At 40.6% G+C, this 18,792-nt stretch overlaps 2 protein-coding genes across 3 annotated transcripts; one reads left to right on the top strand and one right to left on the bottom strand.

Moving 5' to 3' along the window:
- Positions 1 to 964: 964 nt before the first annotated feature.
- On the top strand, positions 965 to 7,650 carry cmc1 (C-x(9)-C motif containing 1). The gene is made up of 4 exons (XM_030102647.1): positions 965 to 1,110; positions 1,439 to 1,531; positions 6,249 to 6,339; positions 6,949 to 7,650. The coding sequence occupies exons 1-4, from the start codon at positions 1,092 to 1,094 to the stop codon at positions 7,067 to 7,069; spliced, it is 324 nt and encodes a 107-aa protein (XP_029958507.1). The 5' UTR covers positions 965 to 1,091; the 3' UTR covers positions 7,070 to 7,650.
- Positions 7,651 to 8,731: 1,081 nt separating this feature from the next.
- On the bottom strand, positions 8,732 to 18,359 carry azi2 (5-azacytidine induced 2). Of its 2 annotated transcripts, none has more exons than XM_030102644.1 (8): positions 18,202 to 18,359; positions 16,496 to 16,749; positions 15,712 to 15,828; positions 15,431 to 15,536; positions 15,121 to 15,254; positions 14,714 to 14,778; positions 13,438 to 13,562; positions 8,732 to 11,359 (listed from the first exon to the last, which is right to left on the bottom strand). In XM_030102644.1, the coding sequence occupies exons 2-8, from the start codon at positions 16,712 to 16,714 to the stop codon at positions 10,920 to 10,922; spliced, it is 1,206 nt and encodes a 401-aa protein (XP_029958504.1). In that variant the 5' UTR covers positions 16,715 to 16,749; positions 18,202 to 18,359; the 3' UTR covers positions 8,732 to 10,919. The 2 variants fall into 2 exon arrangements, with proteins under 2 accessions (XP_029958504.1, XP_029958506.1); XM_030102646.1 differs by having other exon boundaries at positions 15,437 to 15,536.
- Positions 18,360 to 18,792: the final 433 nt, after the last annotated feature.

The raw sequence follows: 18,792 nt of genomic DNA, 5'->3' as shown, positions 1-18,792 counted from the left end.
CCCACCTCCTTCTCAAGGGAAAGTCCTTGACACTTTCATGACTCAAACTGTGTCTTTATTGTCTCAAAATGCAAATTATGTAAAAGCTGTTTTCATAATTGATTGTACTGGAATGAATGAAATGAGGAAGTGTGCTGTGATAACAGCCAAAATGCTAATTACAGATTTAATCATGAGGTTTGTCAGAAAATACTTGTTAAAAAGAAAGGACTAGAAAAGACTTGGAAAACTTATTGTTGACTAGGCCACTGCATCATCTTTTTTTGTTTTTTTAGAAAAAGTCTATACAAATGAAATTTGCCTCATGTCCTGCATTTTTAGATGTTATAAAAGCACATATCCCGATATTGTAGCCAAGCTTTATTTAGTTGTCCTCGATGTGTAGATACATGTACAAGCAAACTTTGATGACAGCAGGGACATTCATTAAAATGTTTATTCATGCCTTTCAAGGTTTGTTTTTCATCTTTCAAAATGTTGGATTTTAGTTACAACCCCACTGAAAAGTCACACAGAGAGTTAACACACCACCGAACCAGTAAATAAAGTAGGCTTTCTAACATACAAAGTAGAAGTTGATGCTTAGTGTTAGATGGTTTCTACATGTAATGTACTTGTGTGACGGCTGAGGGTGGACAATTCTTTTTTCCTTTTCTTTTTTTCATGATTGGTGTTATTTGGTTTAATTAATTTTACAGTTTTTGTATATCTTCAGTCAGATTTTTTTTGAAGTAGAGGTCCTATTTTCAGTGACGTTCTAAATGAAAAAAAGAAGAAAGAAATTTACTTTTTTATTGACTGCCTCTGCGACAAGACAGTTTGTCACAGTTGCTCTATACAAATACATTTTACTTACATACTTAATCACAGAGAATTAACACATTTCATGTACTGTAGCTGTTTCTTTATGTAAATATCATTTACATTACTTTGGCGAGTGCGGCGGGCCTTATGTGCATGACGTCACACTGCGGGACGCTGGGATTTGTAGTTTTTTGGGCTGCGTGGTGACGTCAGCGGAAGTTGTTGTGCCGCTCGTCAGCGAGGTCACATTGCTTCAGTTTTGTAATGTTTTGAGAAACACCGCTTCAATGGAGTCAACAAACGCAGGTATGATACTTTTTTGTTTTTCTTAAGGCTTTGTATGCTTCTCAGGGTGCACCGTTAGTGAAGAATAAACATCCGCCGTACAGTTTTCAGTGAAAGCTTTGTTTATGTGGCTACAGTAACGTGTTAGCTGTGTCAACACAGTGGATTTTATAAACTGAGGATAAACAAGTGTAACTGTGGTGTATTTCGTTAAAGTTCAGGTTGCATAGTATTCGAACCTTGCGGTGTACCCAGCATATAGTATCATTTACTATCATCTACAGAGCTACAGAGCTCTCTCTAGTTGAACGTGCCGCATGACAATGATTATCTCTGTTTGCCTCTTTAGAGGAAATCCAGCTCAGGCATGTGGAGAAGGATGTTTTGATCCCGAAGATGATGAGGGAGAAAGCCAAGGAGCGCTGTGCGGAAAAGGTGGAAGGTGCGTACTGACTCCTGCTCTCTCTACTCAACCCAGTAGGTGGGGGTAATGTTGATGCCTGGCGCTTTTAGGTCGCGATCTACCGATTGCGTTGAACAAATAAAGGATCCGTACAGGGGTTAGGATTAGGGTAAAATTGAAGAAATGTTTAAGATCGATAGACTGGGCTAAGCAAAAATTAACAAGTGCGGTAGATAATCTGCAACCATTGGATGTTAATTTGTAAAAATGTGCAACCCAGTTGAAGGATCTTTGTGCAAATATTGGATTCACTTTTTGCACAGTGCAGTCAGGAGATCGTGCAAATCGACCCATAGTGCTTTACAGTTACCGTTTCCTTACATTTGCCACTAAAACAGGGGTCATCAACCTTTTTAAGACTGAATGCATTGAATGATTAAAATGGCCACTTATTTATAAGCTTCTGGCAAAGTTGTTGAGAAGAAGTTGAGAAGTCAGGAGTTCTCACATTTTCAAATTAATTTATTTATGGGGGGAGGGCTGTCCATTTTCATAACATGCCTGTTCCCTTCATACTGAGACAAGACTACCTGAAAGTACCACTATTCACTCCTATAAATTGTGCTTTTTGGTTTATTCCTTAAATAAAATGGCACTCCATTCACATTACAACCTCCTAAGCCCTCACGAAAGTCTTACGTTTGTATGTCTTGTCTCAGTCATTTCTGTATTTTCAATGTTTCAAGCCTCGTTCGCACTGTGCAATATGTTCTGGTATGGTATGGGGTTTTGTATTTCCACTGACTAAAGTTGCTCAAAGTGCTGAAAGTACCATGCACACCATTCTGTTGAGGTACCTAACACATTGCTACAGATTTCATGAGGAGGAACTACAACATTGCCATTTGCTGATTGGTCGATGACAATCATCACTCTTGACAAATCCGCAACAGGCCATCATCAGCCATATAAACCCTACCGTTGTTCACATTTGCGCTTTGCGCACACTGGTTGTTTTGTTAACTTTTTTTTTCTAATGTCAGCATGGTTCACAGCAGCCTGATCTTGATATGAGGTGCAGACTCTACTCTCTTATAACAGGAGAGGGGGAGATTCACTGGCAGCTGGACTGTGCTGTTCAGAATGAGAAAGTTTTCTGAGCTGTGACAGAGAATGGAGGCTCACGGTTTTGCTTCGACACATGAGCAGTGTTGCTGATGTGGGACTACCGGAGAGAGTAGTGTGTTTACGCTTTGCCATCCGTGCCATACAGTACTGCGCAGTGTGAGATACTATTTCTTGACATCACTACATTCCAAACCTTGGAGCAATTAATTTTTTTTCCCGAATTTCCTGAAGTCCAAAAACATGTCTGTTTTCTGCAGGTTTGGAAGTGAATGTGTGTTTGGTTTGTCTGTCTCTGTGATGGACTGGCAGCCTGTCCAGGTATAACCTCCCTTTGCCCATACGGGCTCACCTTGACTGCCCTGCTTCCATGAGCAGGATGGAGTGGTGGAGGAGGATGGATGGGTTTGGTTTAGTTTAGTCTGATGCTGTGGAGAATCAGGCTATTAGCAGGGCAGGTATTGAGATTGTTGTCCGCAGTGTGGTTGTAATATATCCATTCAGTGATGAAATTGTCTTTGTGACATAAATACATGTATTCCATCTATGATAAAGTTTATTAGAAATGTAAATATATTGTTAGTATGAATTTTAAGAAAAAATGTAGTTGCCAGTTAGCCATAGTTTTGCAAATTTATAAAATGTTATTGTAATATTGAAAAAATTACAATTTTCCCACCTTAAACCATTCAATAGAAAGAACTTTGGACCACCAGATTTCAGAAACTAAAGAAGATTCAATCCTTTAATTTTGCACTTTTTTTTTTTTGGGCAACTTTTGCATAATTTATGTTCCTTATTAAGCTGCTTCCTGTGAGCCTTTCTGATATTGAGTGTTTCAGCCTTTTAAATCAATAATAAATCCTGATTGAAAATACTCAATTGACCACCACAACGTAAATTATACCTTAATAGCATTTGTTTTTGACAATATCAGCTGGAACTGCCTGTTGGATTACTACAGTAACTCGTTTTTGAAGGACGAGTGTTTGCAGTTCTGTGTTTTGTGCAGCTGTCATTCCAATAACACTTCTCATTCACAGAAAGCTGAATCTCCACAAACTAGTTTGAATTACAGAAAAGCTTCACACCAGAATACAGCAGTGCGCTATTTTTCTGTAATTTTGTGAATTTCTCAATGTTATTCCTTGCAAGATTAGGATACTTTGAGAAGGTGTAAAATGAAACTGAAAAATCCATTCACGTTAGAAAGTCTCGTAATATTTTTCTGAAAATCCAATTCAAATAACTTATTAACCACACTTTTATCTGAGTTTATGAGACATCATATTTATTAAATCTGTTTTAAAGTTTTATTGATCTTTCTTTTTCAATTTTTTTTTTTCAATTTTTTTATTTTTTATCAAAACCTAATTGCTCTTGATCCTTGACCTTATGGCACCCTGGTCTGATGACCTGATGTGTCCTCTCGTGTTGTCACTAGTCTTGGCTACTTGCTGTCTACCGCAGCGAGCGTTGTGCGGTTTCTAGAAATGTGACGGCAGCATGCATGCCGTGCTCACACAGGGACATCGGTGCGTATACAGCCTGAGGTGACGGGACATACAATAGCTGTGTGGGCACTGGAAACCCCCCTCACGTTACAAGCTTCTCACCCCACTCATTTTCACACCCTCCACCCTCTATAATCTCGCTCTGTATGTTTGTGTCTGCATGGGCCTCCTGCATGTGTCTGTGTTTCTCTCTTTGAGAACACACACACACACACACACACACACACACACACACACACACACACACACACACACACACACACACACATACACGTCTACAAGTTTGTTTTCCTGTGTTATCTGTCTGTGCATATATGCCTCTGAACACACCGTGAAGCTCAAACATACAAATGCTGCTGACCTCTGTTTAGCAATGCCCTGGCATGATTTTAATCCCACTGCCTTCATGACTCATGTCAATATCATGAAATCTTCAGATATGATAGAAATAGTTCCACATTGATCACTGGTTTCTAAATTAGATTTGTTAAATTTGTTGAGACTAACATTCAGCACAAACAAACAAAATGAAAGTAATTTTCCTTGACTTAGTACTTAATTTATTCATTATTCAGAAATGCAGGGATCCTGTTCAAAGTCTGATTTTCTGTTATGACTAATTATATACCAGGAGGTTTAGACTTGCCCCTTCTTTAAGGCCTCAAATCTCTCTAAATGTCTCTATCATTGCTTCTGCTTTCCACTAACTGCCACGCTGCACCTCTGCATCTGTTAAAAAAACGGCACACCACACAACCAGAAGTTGAGGCGGGGAACACGGGGCTTCTTCTGACATGAATCCAGTCTCGTAAATTGTCCTTTGGTGTTGCTGCTGATGTGCGCTCAGAAAGGCAGCCCTCTGCAGCCTCTATTAGCGCCAGGGGACAGGGATGAGGCGCTTGTTGATTAGATTAGTCGCACTCTTCTGCTCCTCTAAATTGGTTCTGCAGTTGAGCTTTTTTATTCCCCTTTTTTTTTTTTAACCCCCTCCCATCTGCATCCTGATGAAAGTGTCTGTGTGATAACCATACTGATGCCACTGATAAAGGTAATTATGTTGTCAGTCGTTCAACTGGAGACATGAGAGGGCAGCAGTTTTAATTAAAGCCTTGACAAAGAGCTCGCTAACAAGGTGAAGATTCGGTCTTCAGCACCTTCTTTACATTGAGGACCTTGCATGTTTACTATGGAATAAAAATAAACAAACAATAATAAAAAAAAAAAAAAAAAAAAAAAAAAAAGACCCAGTGTGCACAATCAATAAAGGCATCATTGCACAGGGGCTTTCTGTTTATGTGGGTGGAGGCCGGGCAGATCCTGGGTGGACGATCTGTCCGTCACAAGGCAAACACAGAGTGACAAACAGCATTTACAAGTTAAGAAACATTTATAACCTCAAATGTGTGTTTTAGGACTGCGGGAAGAAATTGAACTTACAAGAGAAAAACTAATGTATACACAGGTAAAACATGGAAACTCTGAAGAGAAGGCTAACTGCTAGAGCTTGGTTCTGCGAGAATCTATCATTGAACATGATTGTGGATAAATGCATGTGGGTCTCTTATGGGGTCACTTCTAAAATCTTGTCGGTGCTTCTTCTCAAAGTATGGACTGCATTTTAATTTTTTTTTTCACATTTTGCAAAATCTCTCTCTGATTAAACAGCAGCAGCCAGATGTGCCCACCTCTCTAGAAAACTTCCCTTTCTTTACCTGGTTATTATAAACGAAGCTGTCAGGCCGCAGGCCTCGCTGGGCGCCGTGATCAGCCGGGGTTAACCTATATTTAATCCTCAGGGGCACAGGCTTGTGTATATTTGCCGATGGCAATCGTCTGTGGTGAGTACGGTTTTAATCGGGGAATGTGAGAAGAAGGAAACCTTGGTTTCAGATTGAAGTGTTGGCAGCGTGACTAAGTTCCTTCTTGTGGAGGTGAGACCCGGCTCAGTTTGCCCTGTGGCTATTTGTTTTCATGTACTTGCAGGAAATGCTCACGCTATAAGGAACGGAAGGCGAGTATTTGTGCGTTTGTGTTTGAGGATCTTCGTTGAAATTAACCCTGGCACACTTTATTTTTGTTCATTTCTTTCTTCTTCTTTCTCCTCCGCCTCCCTCCAGCCTTTAACCACTGCTGTAAAGAATCTGGCTTCTTCATGGTGTTTAAATGTCGCGAGGAAAACGCCGCCCTGAAGGAATGCCTGACAGTACAGTGAGTATTTACGCTTCCCTTTCGAACCCTCCACACCGACACAGTAAAGTCTTTTCTCAGATGTTATAACATAAAATCTGTTGAATTCCATTATTCATGCTCTTCTGAAAGATAGAATCTACCTATGGTCGCTATTTCACCTTCTCCACATTTTATTACCTTGCAGTCTTATTCTACAGTAGATTAAGTTTGTTTTTAGCTTAAAAATATAAAATAATTATTGTATTTTAATGAAAAAATTGGTTGTTTTAATGGTTTCATGTCAGCACACATCTGCAGTAAAATACCTGGCTGTCACACTTACATTTACAACTTCAAGGCAGTTTGAGAAAGAAGCAGTGAGTTTAACACTAGTTTCTTGACTTTTTGTTCGAATTTGATGAGGAGCATTGCTGCAGAGCCATTTTCCGCTCTCGCCATTGCTGTCGCCACCATGCCCCACCATGCCACTTTGCAGAGTTTTTGCAGCATAACGTGAACTTCTTTTGTTGTAAAATGAAGCTATAGTGTAATAAAATGTGGAGTTTTTTTTGTCCAATCTGCCAGTCAGTCTCAAAACCACGCCGTCTCCACTGGACTGACAGCACCGTCTCTTCTGTTTTCCACCAGTTACAAGGATCCCATATTTTTTGAAGAGTGTAAGCGGGAGTACATCCAGGAGAAAATGGAGTTTGAGAGGACGGGGATTCCAACCAAGAGCAGGAAACAGAAACTGCCTACCAGCATGTAACGAATTGGCTCGATTGTAAAACATCTTTCAAAGGTGCAAAACCACAGACGATGTCCAGAACCTGCATCGGGTCTTCCTCACCAAGGAAACGACGATGACAGTCTGGATGAGTTTATTACTCACAGCTTCAAGCCTTCCTGCGTGTTTTTATTTTTGATTTTTTTCCATCAGTGGAATGAGTGACTGAAAATGTGGTAATATCTAAAACATGCACATTTTTATTGTCCAGTATGATTTTGGGAAACTTCAATGCAGTTGTTTTGTGCACAATAGTCTAATTTAAACCAGGTTTTCATCTCTTGACTCATATTTCCAGTCAGGGTTCATACCATCATGATACGGTCGCTTATTGAAAGATCTTCTGAGTCCCGCAGCGCTCAGGCTTCGCTGATGGACGGATCAGTTCCTGCTGATCCCTTCGACCTGCTTATTGCCCATGCAACTTTAACAGAGGTGGCAACTCCGACATGAGAGTTAAACAGACATGTACAATTCCCATGAGATGTAAGCAAGAGAGAAATTCTGTGATGATGAAGTGATGTTGTAAATATTAAATTTCTCAAAAGCAGTAAACATTGTGTGAAATTCTTTCCAAGACCGTTCACAACCAAGTACATTTCACTTGTTCTCCTACTTGCATATTAAGTGAGCGCTACTTACAAATCCAGTTTCAATTAGGGATAACAAGAGAGCGTCTGTTTGTCAGGATGATCCCCGGGCTGCACTGTGTGAAATGAAAGAATATGAAGGGATAACAGAGGAAGGCTGGATTTTAGGAAATAAGCATGGACATTTTAATGAATTTGGATCTTTTTTTTTTTTTAACTTTCATTCATGACAAAAGAAATTCAATAAGTGATCTAGCAACCTCCAGCACACAGCGTACTTCAGTTTAGTTCATTTGGGATATGAAAAAGTGAACATTGTGAAGAATTTTCTTATTCAACTTAAGTTGCTCTGAAGTGAAATTTGGTTTGAAACTTTCCGTGCTTATATCTGGACCAAAAGTATTTCTGAACTAATTTAATAACGCTCTGTTGATTCCTGTCAGATAATCCGTTTTCACTGTTTCAGTTACTGTATGTATTTATTTGATGGTCTCCTGTCTTTCTCTTATCATTTAGCATATTCTGAAGAGCCAAAGATGGAGACCAGTAACTGTGTACTAGTTGTCTTTTCTTTAAGGCGACAGCTGAATTGGCTTCACATTAGCAGTATTTGAACATAGTGAGACATGTAGTGGAGGCTGGTCCATCACTGTAAACATAAGACTTCATGAAGCTGTTGAATGTAGCACATAAACCTTCATTTCACTGTAGCTGAAGTTTTATGATTTACACGTGAACTTAAGATGTAAAATTTGTTTATGTGTAACACTTCATAACAGATGTATAAAAATATTGCTTATATGATTTATAGAGAAAGAGGAAACTCTTTGGGATGTTAAAGGTTATTTTTTTTAAATTCTAGTATTATTTGGCCAATGGTCATGACGACCAGGGGTCCCTGTAGGCTGTCACGAAAGTACGTGTAAATAAACATTTCCTCTTTTTTTTCCATTCCTAATTTCGCTTCTAAATCATGAAAATCAGAAATACAGCCAAAATGTAGACAAAACCATTTCAGGATTCTGAAGCTGCAGCTGGAAGTGTTGCAGTTGGAGGCACGTTTTATTTGGTCAGAGTGGGTCAAAAGGATGACTGCTGCAGAAACATGCACTGTGTACTGGATGTCTGACTGGAAAGAAAATAATATTTTCTATCCTGATTAGACACTAGCCATTGCCTGTACCCATCCATCCATCTTCTGTGCTGCTTTATCCACTTCAGGGTCAGAGAGGAGACTGGCTGGCAGTCCATCACGGCGCAAAACACACACACACACTGAGACAAACGGGTCATTTACACTCGCCAGTCAGAATAAAAACCATGTTTTTGTACTGTGGGAGGAAACCCGAAACAAACCGCCAAATCTGGGACACAAAGACTTCATTTCATTCATTTAATTGATCGTATTTACAAACAGTCTGAAGTGCAGTAAATCTAAAATATAATCCATATCTACTGTACATTGCATTTTGGTTTGCAAATTGTTTACAGAAGTATGAAACTACTGCTGTAAAATAATTCTTCTTAAAAATCAAGAACATAAAAGACCACAGTTATGAAACAGATTGCAGTAAATCAAAAAAAAAAAAAGAAAAGAAAATGCAAAACCTTGTTTTTACAACCATGGGCCTTTTTTGTGCTTTGTGCACCTCTATGTCAAGTCACAGCTCACATTTCTTCAGGTTTACACATTATTGTCGCTCCACCAGCGCAGACAGCTCCAACATCACATCACAAGCATTGTGGGTGGGGCAGGAAAATAAAGAAGAAGAAGAAAAACAAAATATTCTTTGGAGTGCAAAACATTGTTTGGCAAAGTACTGAAGCCCACCATATACATTTCTACAAATATGCACATTCTTCCTTTTGTGTGTCTTATAAGCTAATACGTTTAATTTATACACCCTTCAGATTATCTGACACTCCAAAAGAGAAATCGATAAGAAATTTCCTTTATCATTTAACAGCAGGATCAACATCGGCACAGTGCAGAGCTTCGGTATGTTTTCTGTTGCTTGAAATATCCACAAACCTGTGATCAGCCTCGTCATGATCTCGGTATACAGGGGAGTACGGAGGGAGGCCAAGGTCCTTCACAATGGAAAGTGGATAAAGTTCCACCAAAACTTAAATATTCTGCAGTCTGAGAAAACTGAATATGTGACAGCAGGCGGAATTAAAGAGGCGTTTCTCACAATTCAAGTTTGAACTTTCACCTTTTCTGGAGATTGGAGTATTTTCTTTCCACAAAGCATCAAACGTTTGATCAAAATTTCACTTTCTTTCACCCCACATACCAAAAAAATAAAAATACTGCATTCTTAAACATGATTCAGTAATCATGGATAGATTGATAGCCTACCTTGATATGATGAGCCCATATGGATTTTAGAAAGAAAAAAATTGCGATCTGATTTTTGTAGCTGTTAAAATTTTGGAACCAAAATATCAGCGATTATCCTACAGTTAACTGTATGTCTGTCTCCATCACAGTACAAAAACAAACACATCGAGTCCTTGCACCAAGACGTCGCCATCACACAATCATGACACCAACATGGGACTATGTATCCTGTATAATTTACACTGATCAGATGTAAAAAGACTTGCATTGGAAGGGAGTACTTATACAAATCCTCGTACAATGTGGCTCCTGTGGTCACCGGCCACAGTGTATGGAGGGAGGGCGAGCGAGCAGGCGAGTGAGAGAGAGAGAGAGAGAAAGAGAGACCCCCCTTTGAGCTCTATTGGGTTTATTACGATGAGATACAGATCTAGGCGGGCCAAAGGATTCCCACACTCTGATTTGCACACACAGGCACACTGTTTGATGTGCGTATATAGAAACACACACACGCAACTTAAACTGCTTGTATGCATGCTTGCGCACACTTTCTGCATGTGCATACAAGGACACACACACATATGGACAAAACTATTGTGTTGAGGGTCGCTTCATCAAATAGTTCTCTGCGGAAGTCAGGTAAAGTTCACCGATGCGGTGTGCAGAGATGGCGTTTCAATGAGTTTTAGTCTTTACCTCGAGAACAAAAAAAAAAAGGCCTCTTCTGGCCCCGGTTAGATCCCACAACCAGTAGGTCCAGTCTCGGCCGCTCCAGAAGAGCGGCCTCTTCAACTTAAGGCAGGTTAGGTGGTAGCTATGTGGCAGGGTTGGAGAGTTCATTTATTTTCCACCGTGTTATTGATCCTTTCTTCCCCCCCCCCCCCGATAGTCGTTTATCTCAATAGGGCTTGGCCCACTCTGTGTTCGGGCTCCTGGGACTGCAGTTCCCCATTGAGGACGAGGAGTTGGACACGGCCGACTGTCCCTCCCAGAACATGGCGTCGCTGGGCTTGGGCGGACTGGGGAAGGAGCGCGAGCTGTCGTCCAGGGAGGCCTGGTTTATAGGAGGCGGCGGCAGCACCACGGAGCAGGTGTCGCCGCCGAGCAGGGCCTCCCCCGAGCCGCCCTGGGACGGCCAGGGACCGTTGTACCAGCAGTCCTCCCTCAGACTGTCGGGCAGCAGGTTCCCCGACTGGCCGCCGGCGGGGGGGCAGGGACGACCGGAGCACGAGGGGAGAGGGGGGGCGCTGGGGGGGCGGGGCGCCGTGGCCCGGGGGACCGGGTGGTTGTTGTTCTTCTCCACATCATCCAGACACTGGATTGGAACAGTTGAGGCAGCTGGACAGAGCGAAGGGTGGAGGATGGAGAGAACGAAGGACAACGGAGTTAAAAACAAACAAGACAGCAGCAGAATGTACAAAGATTTTTAGAATCATTGATTATTTTTTTTTTCTAGTGAGACCTGTATACACTAACACTGATTCATCCAACTTTTTCATTTCTAGCAACGATTCTGTATCTTTTCAGTGTCGCAAACCCCTTTTTCAGAATAAAAACATTTAAAGAGTGGTTGCACAGTTTTATCTTTTCTGTGGCATGTTAGCAATGTGTAAACCCTAATGTTCTGGCTTGTGATTGTTGTTTTGAGGTGATTATTATTTTTTTTAATGCAACTGAAGTCAAAAAACACTACAAGATTAATGCAAAAACAATTACTATTACTATTATAGCAAATTTATTCAATAGCTATGGGAAAACTTGGTATTACTCGACATGTTTGTGGAGTAATTCCAGAAAGAGTAAATAATGGTGATATAGTAAATAATTATTTTTATTATCTTTAATTTTTCTCTTAATTTTTATTTAAGCTTTTACAAAAATGTAAAATCCACCAGGCAGTGTAAAATGAAGGCATCTGCTTTTTCTTTCGATCGATAAATAAAATGTCTTTATTTGGCAGCATGATCACACCTCTGCATTTGCTTATGCGTGGATTGAAGTGGAGTTTTTGTAAAGACATGAAATAATGCTTAAGGTGTGTTCAGCAAAGCCTTCTGATCTCTAACGGGGTAATAGACCTCACTGAGTGAAAACCCAGCAGCAGACTGCAGCTTGTGCGAGAAAAGCCCTGCGCGATGTAAATGTCACTGCCTGTGAATCAGTAAATATTCCCCAAAATAATTAGGTTTTCTTCTGAAAACAAAAGCCTAATCAGACCGGCTTCTATGCATACACAAAGCCCGTCTTTTTCATTCCCCGTATCCGTACACAAGTCTCATACACACACATCGCTGCTTTGCTATCAAATCATCATCTTGAGCGAATAATAAAGTTTAAATGAGAGTGTCTGCTCCCGCTTTGTTTCCATACCTCTCCTTCCACACATCATCTATCCATCCATCCCTCCCCGCTATGCTTCCATGAGAAGGTCTCCTGAGTCTAGGATTTGAATAAAAGTGATTCCAAAGGAGGAACATTAGAAGAATACAGATGCACAGCAGGACTGAATAAATACATGCCTCTCTCCTCCCTCTCCCTATTCTTTGCCACTCCTGCTTTCCCTATTTCACTCTCTCCGCCTCATCAAAGTTACAGGATTACCCTCTTATTCAGTGGAATAAATAGGCAAAGATTTATTTTCTTGCCATATTTCGTTCTCTAATTTTCACCTCCAGGTCTCCTGTTCTGACACTCTAAGGAACCGACGCCAGAGGTAATCCCTCCTAAGGGTAGCATACATCATCTCAGAGGGAGGGGAACGGAGAGAGAGAGATCATTTCATCACGTCCTTTAACAAAGTGTTTGAGCGCTTTCACAATATCCAGTCTTGTCACTCTCTTATACAAAGTGCAATGAGAAGTCCTCTGAGTGAGGAGCACTTCTTTACAGAAGCACTCCTGGAACCAAACAGAGGCAGGCGGAGCTGCGTTTTGACTCTCTGGGTTGAGAAGCAAGCTGCACTTTGTGAGAATGGACCTGGTTTGGGTTCGGCCCGGGTTTGCTCGTTTCCCCTTGTTTTCTGCAGATAATCCAATTTCCTCCAAAACATGAGCTTGAATTTAATTAGTAAAATGAAATATGTCACGTAGATGTGAGTGAGAGGGTGTGTGTGCTTGTGTGCTTTTAATTTAAGATCATTCTTAGTTATTAGAATTAATGTTATCTATTAAGTTTTCTCTTATTTCAGTATGAGGAAAATAGCAAAAATACAGTGTATATAAGTCATATTTCCACACACGGTTCAAAGAGGCTTTACATCGGTTCATCTATCCTCACTGCGCACCCCTTACACCGCAAATATCTACAGAAGTGGTATGAAATAAAGCAGAGGAGCAGAACTGTTTATTAACACATGAACCACATGAAAGAAAGAACAAAAACGAACAAATCTGAGCTCTGCCACGTGTGTGTTTCACCTTGTCTTGTCTCGTTGATTAAAGGCCTGAGTTTCCGGATCAGGCCTGTTTGGTGCTTCAGCTCTGAGTGGAGACGGTTGACTTCGCAGCACAGGGACTGGTACGTCTGCTGCATGCTTCTCTCTCTACAGGTGAGAAGAACATTTACAAACAAACATAATGGAGAAACTTTCCCGAACTTCCTCACAGTTTCTGATTTTAGAAGTACTCAACTGTTTGACCGACTCTCACATGGTAAAACCCATTCATTAGCTGCGTGTCCTAATATAGCTTATAGTTTCCAGATGATACAACCCTACAGCGGTCTGTCAAATGTCAGTGAATGCACCAAACACACACATTTAGTAAGATACTTCGAAGGAGAATAATTTAATTCCAGACATTGCTGGAGCAGCTTCTTTCCTTGAGTGCTTTTCCTGTGATAACAGCATTCCTGCTATAGGATTTGCTACTTTGCTGACACATTTAGCACCATCACTGGCTGTGCTGATACGGAGTCTCCGAGTTTCACAGGTGCTGAGCATAATCGCTTAACGGCGTAAAAATCACTACGGCACATTTACACCACATTTCTGAGGCTCGCAAGGAAAAAACTAAAACACTCTAAAGGTAATCTCAATCGATTTAATCACCTAGAAACATTGAACGTTATGAGAAAAAAATACAATATTGGCAAATTTGGAGACTGAAATGCTGACAATCTGTCCCATCCACACATTATGCGAAGACGCAAAATCTCATCAACACTTCCTTTATGTTGTAACACCTGTACCATCTGGAAAAACTGTGAAAAGAAAACCAGCACAGTGAAACGTCATTTTGAAATGTTAAAACCTAATGAACAGTTTAATGCACTGCAAACCGAACTCTCTTTAAATTCAATAAAATCCTAATTTACTGGATGTGAAGGACAATTTGCACAAACCTTCCACCGCCTTAACCATAAGATGATTTTAAACTATTTCTCCTGAACATAACGTCACAGTCTAGGAGACATTTTTTTTGAATGTCATTGGCAGGTGTAAAGAGCTGTGATGTGGGGATGTATAAAGCGGCATCCTCCTCTAGTGGCCAAAGAGAATAAGTACATTCTGTGGTGAAGGTCTTGTAAGGTGTTTCATTGCAAGTTCAAAAGAGAAATATGCTCCAATAAATGTTCATAGAGTTTATCTCACAGTTTATCAACTTGAGCTGTACACCAAAATAATTTCTTTTTTTTTAACTTTTTAAACCTGGGTATAAAATAATTGGCTACTCTTGAAGCATTTTTTTTTACCTTGTATTATACTTTGCATCACAGGTCTGGTCCAAGTGTGGTCCGTTAAGGCCGAGGGGTTCCTCCTAAAACACAGTTATATTACTGCAAACAGGAAAAAATGCTCATTACGAACATAACTAGCCCTCTTTGGGGCTTGCCCATACTGCAGAAATGTGCATTCCTGGTCCTGGTCACGCCTTCATGCTTTCATACTTTTTTTTTTTTCTCCAATTGTGTCGTCACAAAGATCTTCAGAAAGCCTGATAGCATCACCTCCAAACTGTCTGGCATTTGGATGTGGTTAAAGATTGAAACTGTGTCGGAATAAAGTTCTCCAAGACCAGGAGTTTACACCTCAATAGCTATAAAGTTTCTCTTCCACCTTTAATCTCCTAAGCCAGTGCCGTCTCTTCACACTAACTTACCACACTCTTCTCCAGCAGTCGACTGTTCTCCAGTGTCACTCTCTCCAGCTCCTCCTGCAGTTTGATGATCTTCAGCTCGCTGCTGGCCCTGTCTACCTGCCAGTAGTCTTGTGGGCTGTTCAAACTCTTCATCACTGGACACACAGAGACAGGTTTAATGTACAGGAACATCTGGCACATGTAGGACATTAAATTATTATTAGAAATTGTTTACTGAATGCTGAGTATTGTCTAATTTTTAAAGTAATATTTGACTAATGCAAGGAAGTTGAGTAGAATAATTCGTTTGAAGCAGATCTGCATGTTGTACCTGTACCTTGGCTGATGTCCATCTCTGTCCTCAGCTGAAGCAGCTCCATCTCTTTGGCTTGAAGCTGCTCGGTCAGCAGCCTCTCACTTTCACTCTTCTCCTTTTTCTAAGAGGTAGAAGCAGAGAAAGGGACAGTCGGTGCTTATGCCACTACACTTAAGCTGTCTTCCTGTTAAAATGATAAAACTCTCTTCATTCTATGTAAACTTCCTAATTATTAGTTTTTCCGGTCTGCCTGTAGTGTCAGTTTGAGGGATGTTCAGATAAGTCAGTGAACGCACCAGTTTGTTTAGTTCCATCTGCAGGTCCTCCTTCTCTATATAGATCCCTCGGTAAGCACTGAAGGCCTTGTTCACATACTGGGGGCCCTCCGCTGGAGGAGCATCTGACCTGAAGAGCTAAAGTTGTAAAAAAAAAAAAAAAAAGAAAATGCAGCAAAGAAGTGAGTGATGAAAGAACTATTTTTATTTCATTAGTTACTTTCTTCCACTTGTCTTGAGGTCAAAGCTCCAATGTATAAAACAGGATTTTTAATCAAACATGTGGCAACAGGTCAGTTATGTATCAATGATCAGCAAGATTTCCACCTTAGACTACCAAGCACAGTTTGAATCCTTCCACTTTAAGTAGCTTTTTTTCTATTCGACTGATTTTCAGGAGCCTTTTTATTCTACCGTGTTTCACTCCAGCACAATATCTGGTCATGCCAGATTTTTTTTCAGCCCTCCTTTCTGAAATAATGTTGGTTTATTCCTCATTGTTCTCCAGCCTTGACTGTCAGCCAACAATATTAATGATGCTGGCATGCAGACTCTCCCACAGGCAACTATTCCACTGTGCGGTGTTGAATATGCTGACTTTTTCTCAACTTTTTCCAAGCAGTTTGTGTTTGCCCATAACTCTGATGTCCCGCACAGAAAATGCAGATTTCATTCATCTCTGTCCACAGCTCTCTCACTCCAACTCCAGCCAAAAAGTTATTTCGCTTCATTTTTCCTCAAGTTTTCAATACCTATCACACACTCTCAACCAACACAAGCCCTTGTATCACATTTCCATCTATACCTTTTCCTCTAGTTGTTTAACCCTCTTCTTCAGCAGGGTGTTCTCCCGCTCCGTGTCTCGTAGCCTCTTCTTGATGTCCTCGTAGGCCGTCACCAGAGCGAAGTGGGAAGCAACAGACTCATCCCCGGCGCACACGGAAACGGGACTCTCGCCGGCAGCGGTGTAGGCGGTCTCATGTTTAAGGATGCAGATGTCATCATCCACTGCCAGGGGCTCCATGTCTGCACAGGCCTACTCTGTAGCAGATAGAAGACCTGCAGATGGCAAGAAACATTATTTTTATATGTGAAAAGAATAGAATAAATACAACAATAAATCAAGGAAACAACAGGCCAGTGCTTAAATCTTTCTACTTTTTACATTAAAAGATCATTTGTAGGTGACAGTCTCCTCTCATCTAGGGCTTTCTGAGAGATGGTCTGCTCTGTGGCACCACTACTGTACATACACAGAAAGTAAACCTAAAATAATAATTTGTTGTTGATTGGCTATGAATAAAATCAATTCTGCAATCCACGAATTAAGTTGGTGATACTGTCTGTCAAGGGTGGTAAATACTAAGAATCACAAGACCTTTCAGTTCAATTATTGTTTTGAGAATATGTCCCATGAAATCAAAATGATTAAAACTATCAATCTTTCCAAATCTTAATAATGATGGTTTTTATCATTGTCACAACAGTAAAAACATGCACTCATAAACAAAACAGTTCATCCAGATGAATGGATTTCAATGCAAATACGTTGTTGCTTTGGGAGATTGTCTTATTACTCACAAAACTTGTAATACTTTATTGCATGTACTCTGGATCCTAGAGCGACTGTCACAATCATGTACACCACGTGTTGTAAGTAATAAAAGAAACTTACTGTGGGAAATAACTGACTGCAGTTTAAAACACAGATATGCTTTGACTGGCGACTCGACAAGCAGGTACAGTGAAATGTCTGACATTTACCTGCAGGTGTGTGACACCCAGCAGACTCTCACGAAGACAATGACACACACAACAACCCCTGGGCAAGTGTGTGTTTTCTGGGACGCAGCTAAAGCTAGTGGATGATGTCAGCATGCAGTGATGCAGCAAACACACAGCAGCCAAGTTTGTTACCCTGAAGGCCAAAGCTTCAAGTCTAAAAGTTTTCACAAAATGACTCAAATGGGATGTTAAATACATCCCGGTGTTTGCACACCAAGAAAAACCCAAACCAAAGAGGCTTCACCGGGACGACCCTCGGTCTGAGATCCAACACAAGAATTGAAAACGAAAGTCAACGACAAACCAAAACAGGACGTCAAGGGCGTCATTTTATTTTTCCTCCACTGTAAAATGAGAGTTAATGGCGAACAAACTCATTACAGCAACGTAAAGTCGTTATTTTGGACAAAGAGCAACAAAAAGTAGAAAAAATCCACATGTAAACAATCAATGGATCACGTCTGTATACGACGCTAACGTCAGTGTTAGCTTCCGTGAGCACTGTTGACAGCCGAAAAACAGCACTTAGAGACACTTCTGAATAAAGCTCCACAGATAATAACACACTCATCTGACGGTGACTCTAAAAAACGAAACACTAATGTAAACGGCGACGGCGATCGAAATGATCGATCTGTTATGATGATAACAGCTAGCTAGGGCTAGCTAACGTCCTGTGGCTAGGTGAAGCGAAAGCAGTCCAACATCTTTCAGTGTTCTACTAACCGTGTTAGATGCTCTTTTTAATTAGGCGTTTGGAAGCCACGTAGGATTATCATTTATTCCCGGATAACGGAGAGCTATTTCCTGGAGGAAAACAAAGAAAGGAGGCTGGAGCCTCGCTCCGTGTCTGAACTGACAGGTGAGAAAACAAAAACTTCCGGGAGTCACCCGACGGCTCCGGCTCTTTCACAATAGAAGCACCAAGACTATTCAAACAGAAACAGAGACATCATACACAGATAAAGATCTGGTCTGATTTTGTCGTCACAAAGAGTGAACTGATGCAATCAACTTAAAAACAATTAAGTCAAAATTAAACCTTTCTAATCTACCGATGACAAATGCTCATTGACTGCAATGTAGAACTTCTTTTTATTTGATTCCAACTTCGAAAAGTATCTGAAGATAAAACAGAAATAGAAAGGAAAAATAAATCAACTAGTGCTGCAGAGGGAAGAGCTTTTACCTCACAGTGAGAATATCACGGGCCTTTGTGTCTGGAGATTGCATGTTCTCCTCATGTAGAATCAAATCACTTTGTGATGAACAACTAAATGAACTGAGGTGAACACCTGTGGGCCTCTGCAAGCTAAA

This window comes from Salarias fasciatus, chromosome 11, assembly GCF_902148845.1.
Source record: "Salarias fasciatus chromosome 11, fSalaFa1.1, whole genome shotgun sequence".
NCBI classification, from domain to species: Eukaryota; Metazoa; Chordata; class Actinopteri; order Blenniiformes; family Blenniidae; genus Salarias; species Salarias fasciatus.
This window is presented reverse-complemented; position numbering and strand designations above follow the sequence as displayed.

Excerpts from the sequence above, each read along its gene's own strand:
- cmc1 (XM_030102647.1), top strand. Across the intron at positions 1,532-6,248 it reads CTGTGCGGAAAAGGTGGAAG|CCTTTAACCACTGCTGTAAA; the intron begins GTGCGTACTGAC and ends GCCTCCCTCCAG. Across the intron at positions 6,340-6,948 it reads AAGGAATGCCTGACAGTACA|TTACAAGGATCCCATATTTT; the intron begins GTGAGTATTTAC and ends GTTTTCCACCAG.
- azi2 (XM_030102644.1), bottom strand. The coding sequence starts at position 16,714 with ATGGAGCCCCTGGCAGTGGATGATGACATCTGCATCCTTAAACATGAG. Across the intron at positions 15,829-16,495 it reads TTAAACAACTAGAGGAAAAG|CTCTTCAGGTCAGATGCTCC; the intron begins GTATAGATGGAA and ends TTACAACTTTAG. Across the intron at positions 11,360-13,437 it reads AATCAACGAGACAAGACAAG|CTGCCTCAACTGTTCCAATC; the intron begins GTGAAACACACA and ends CGCTCTGTCCAG.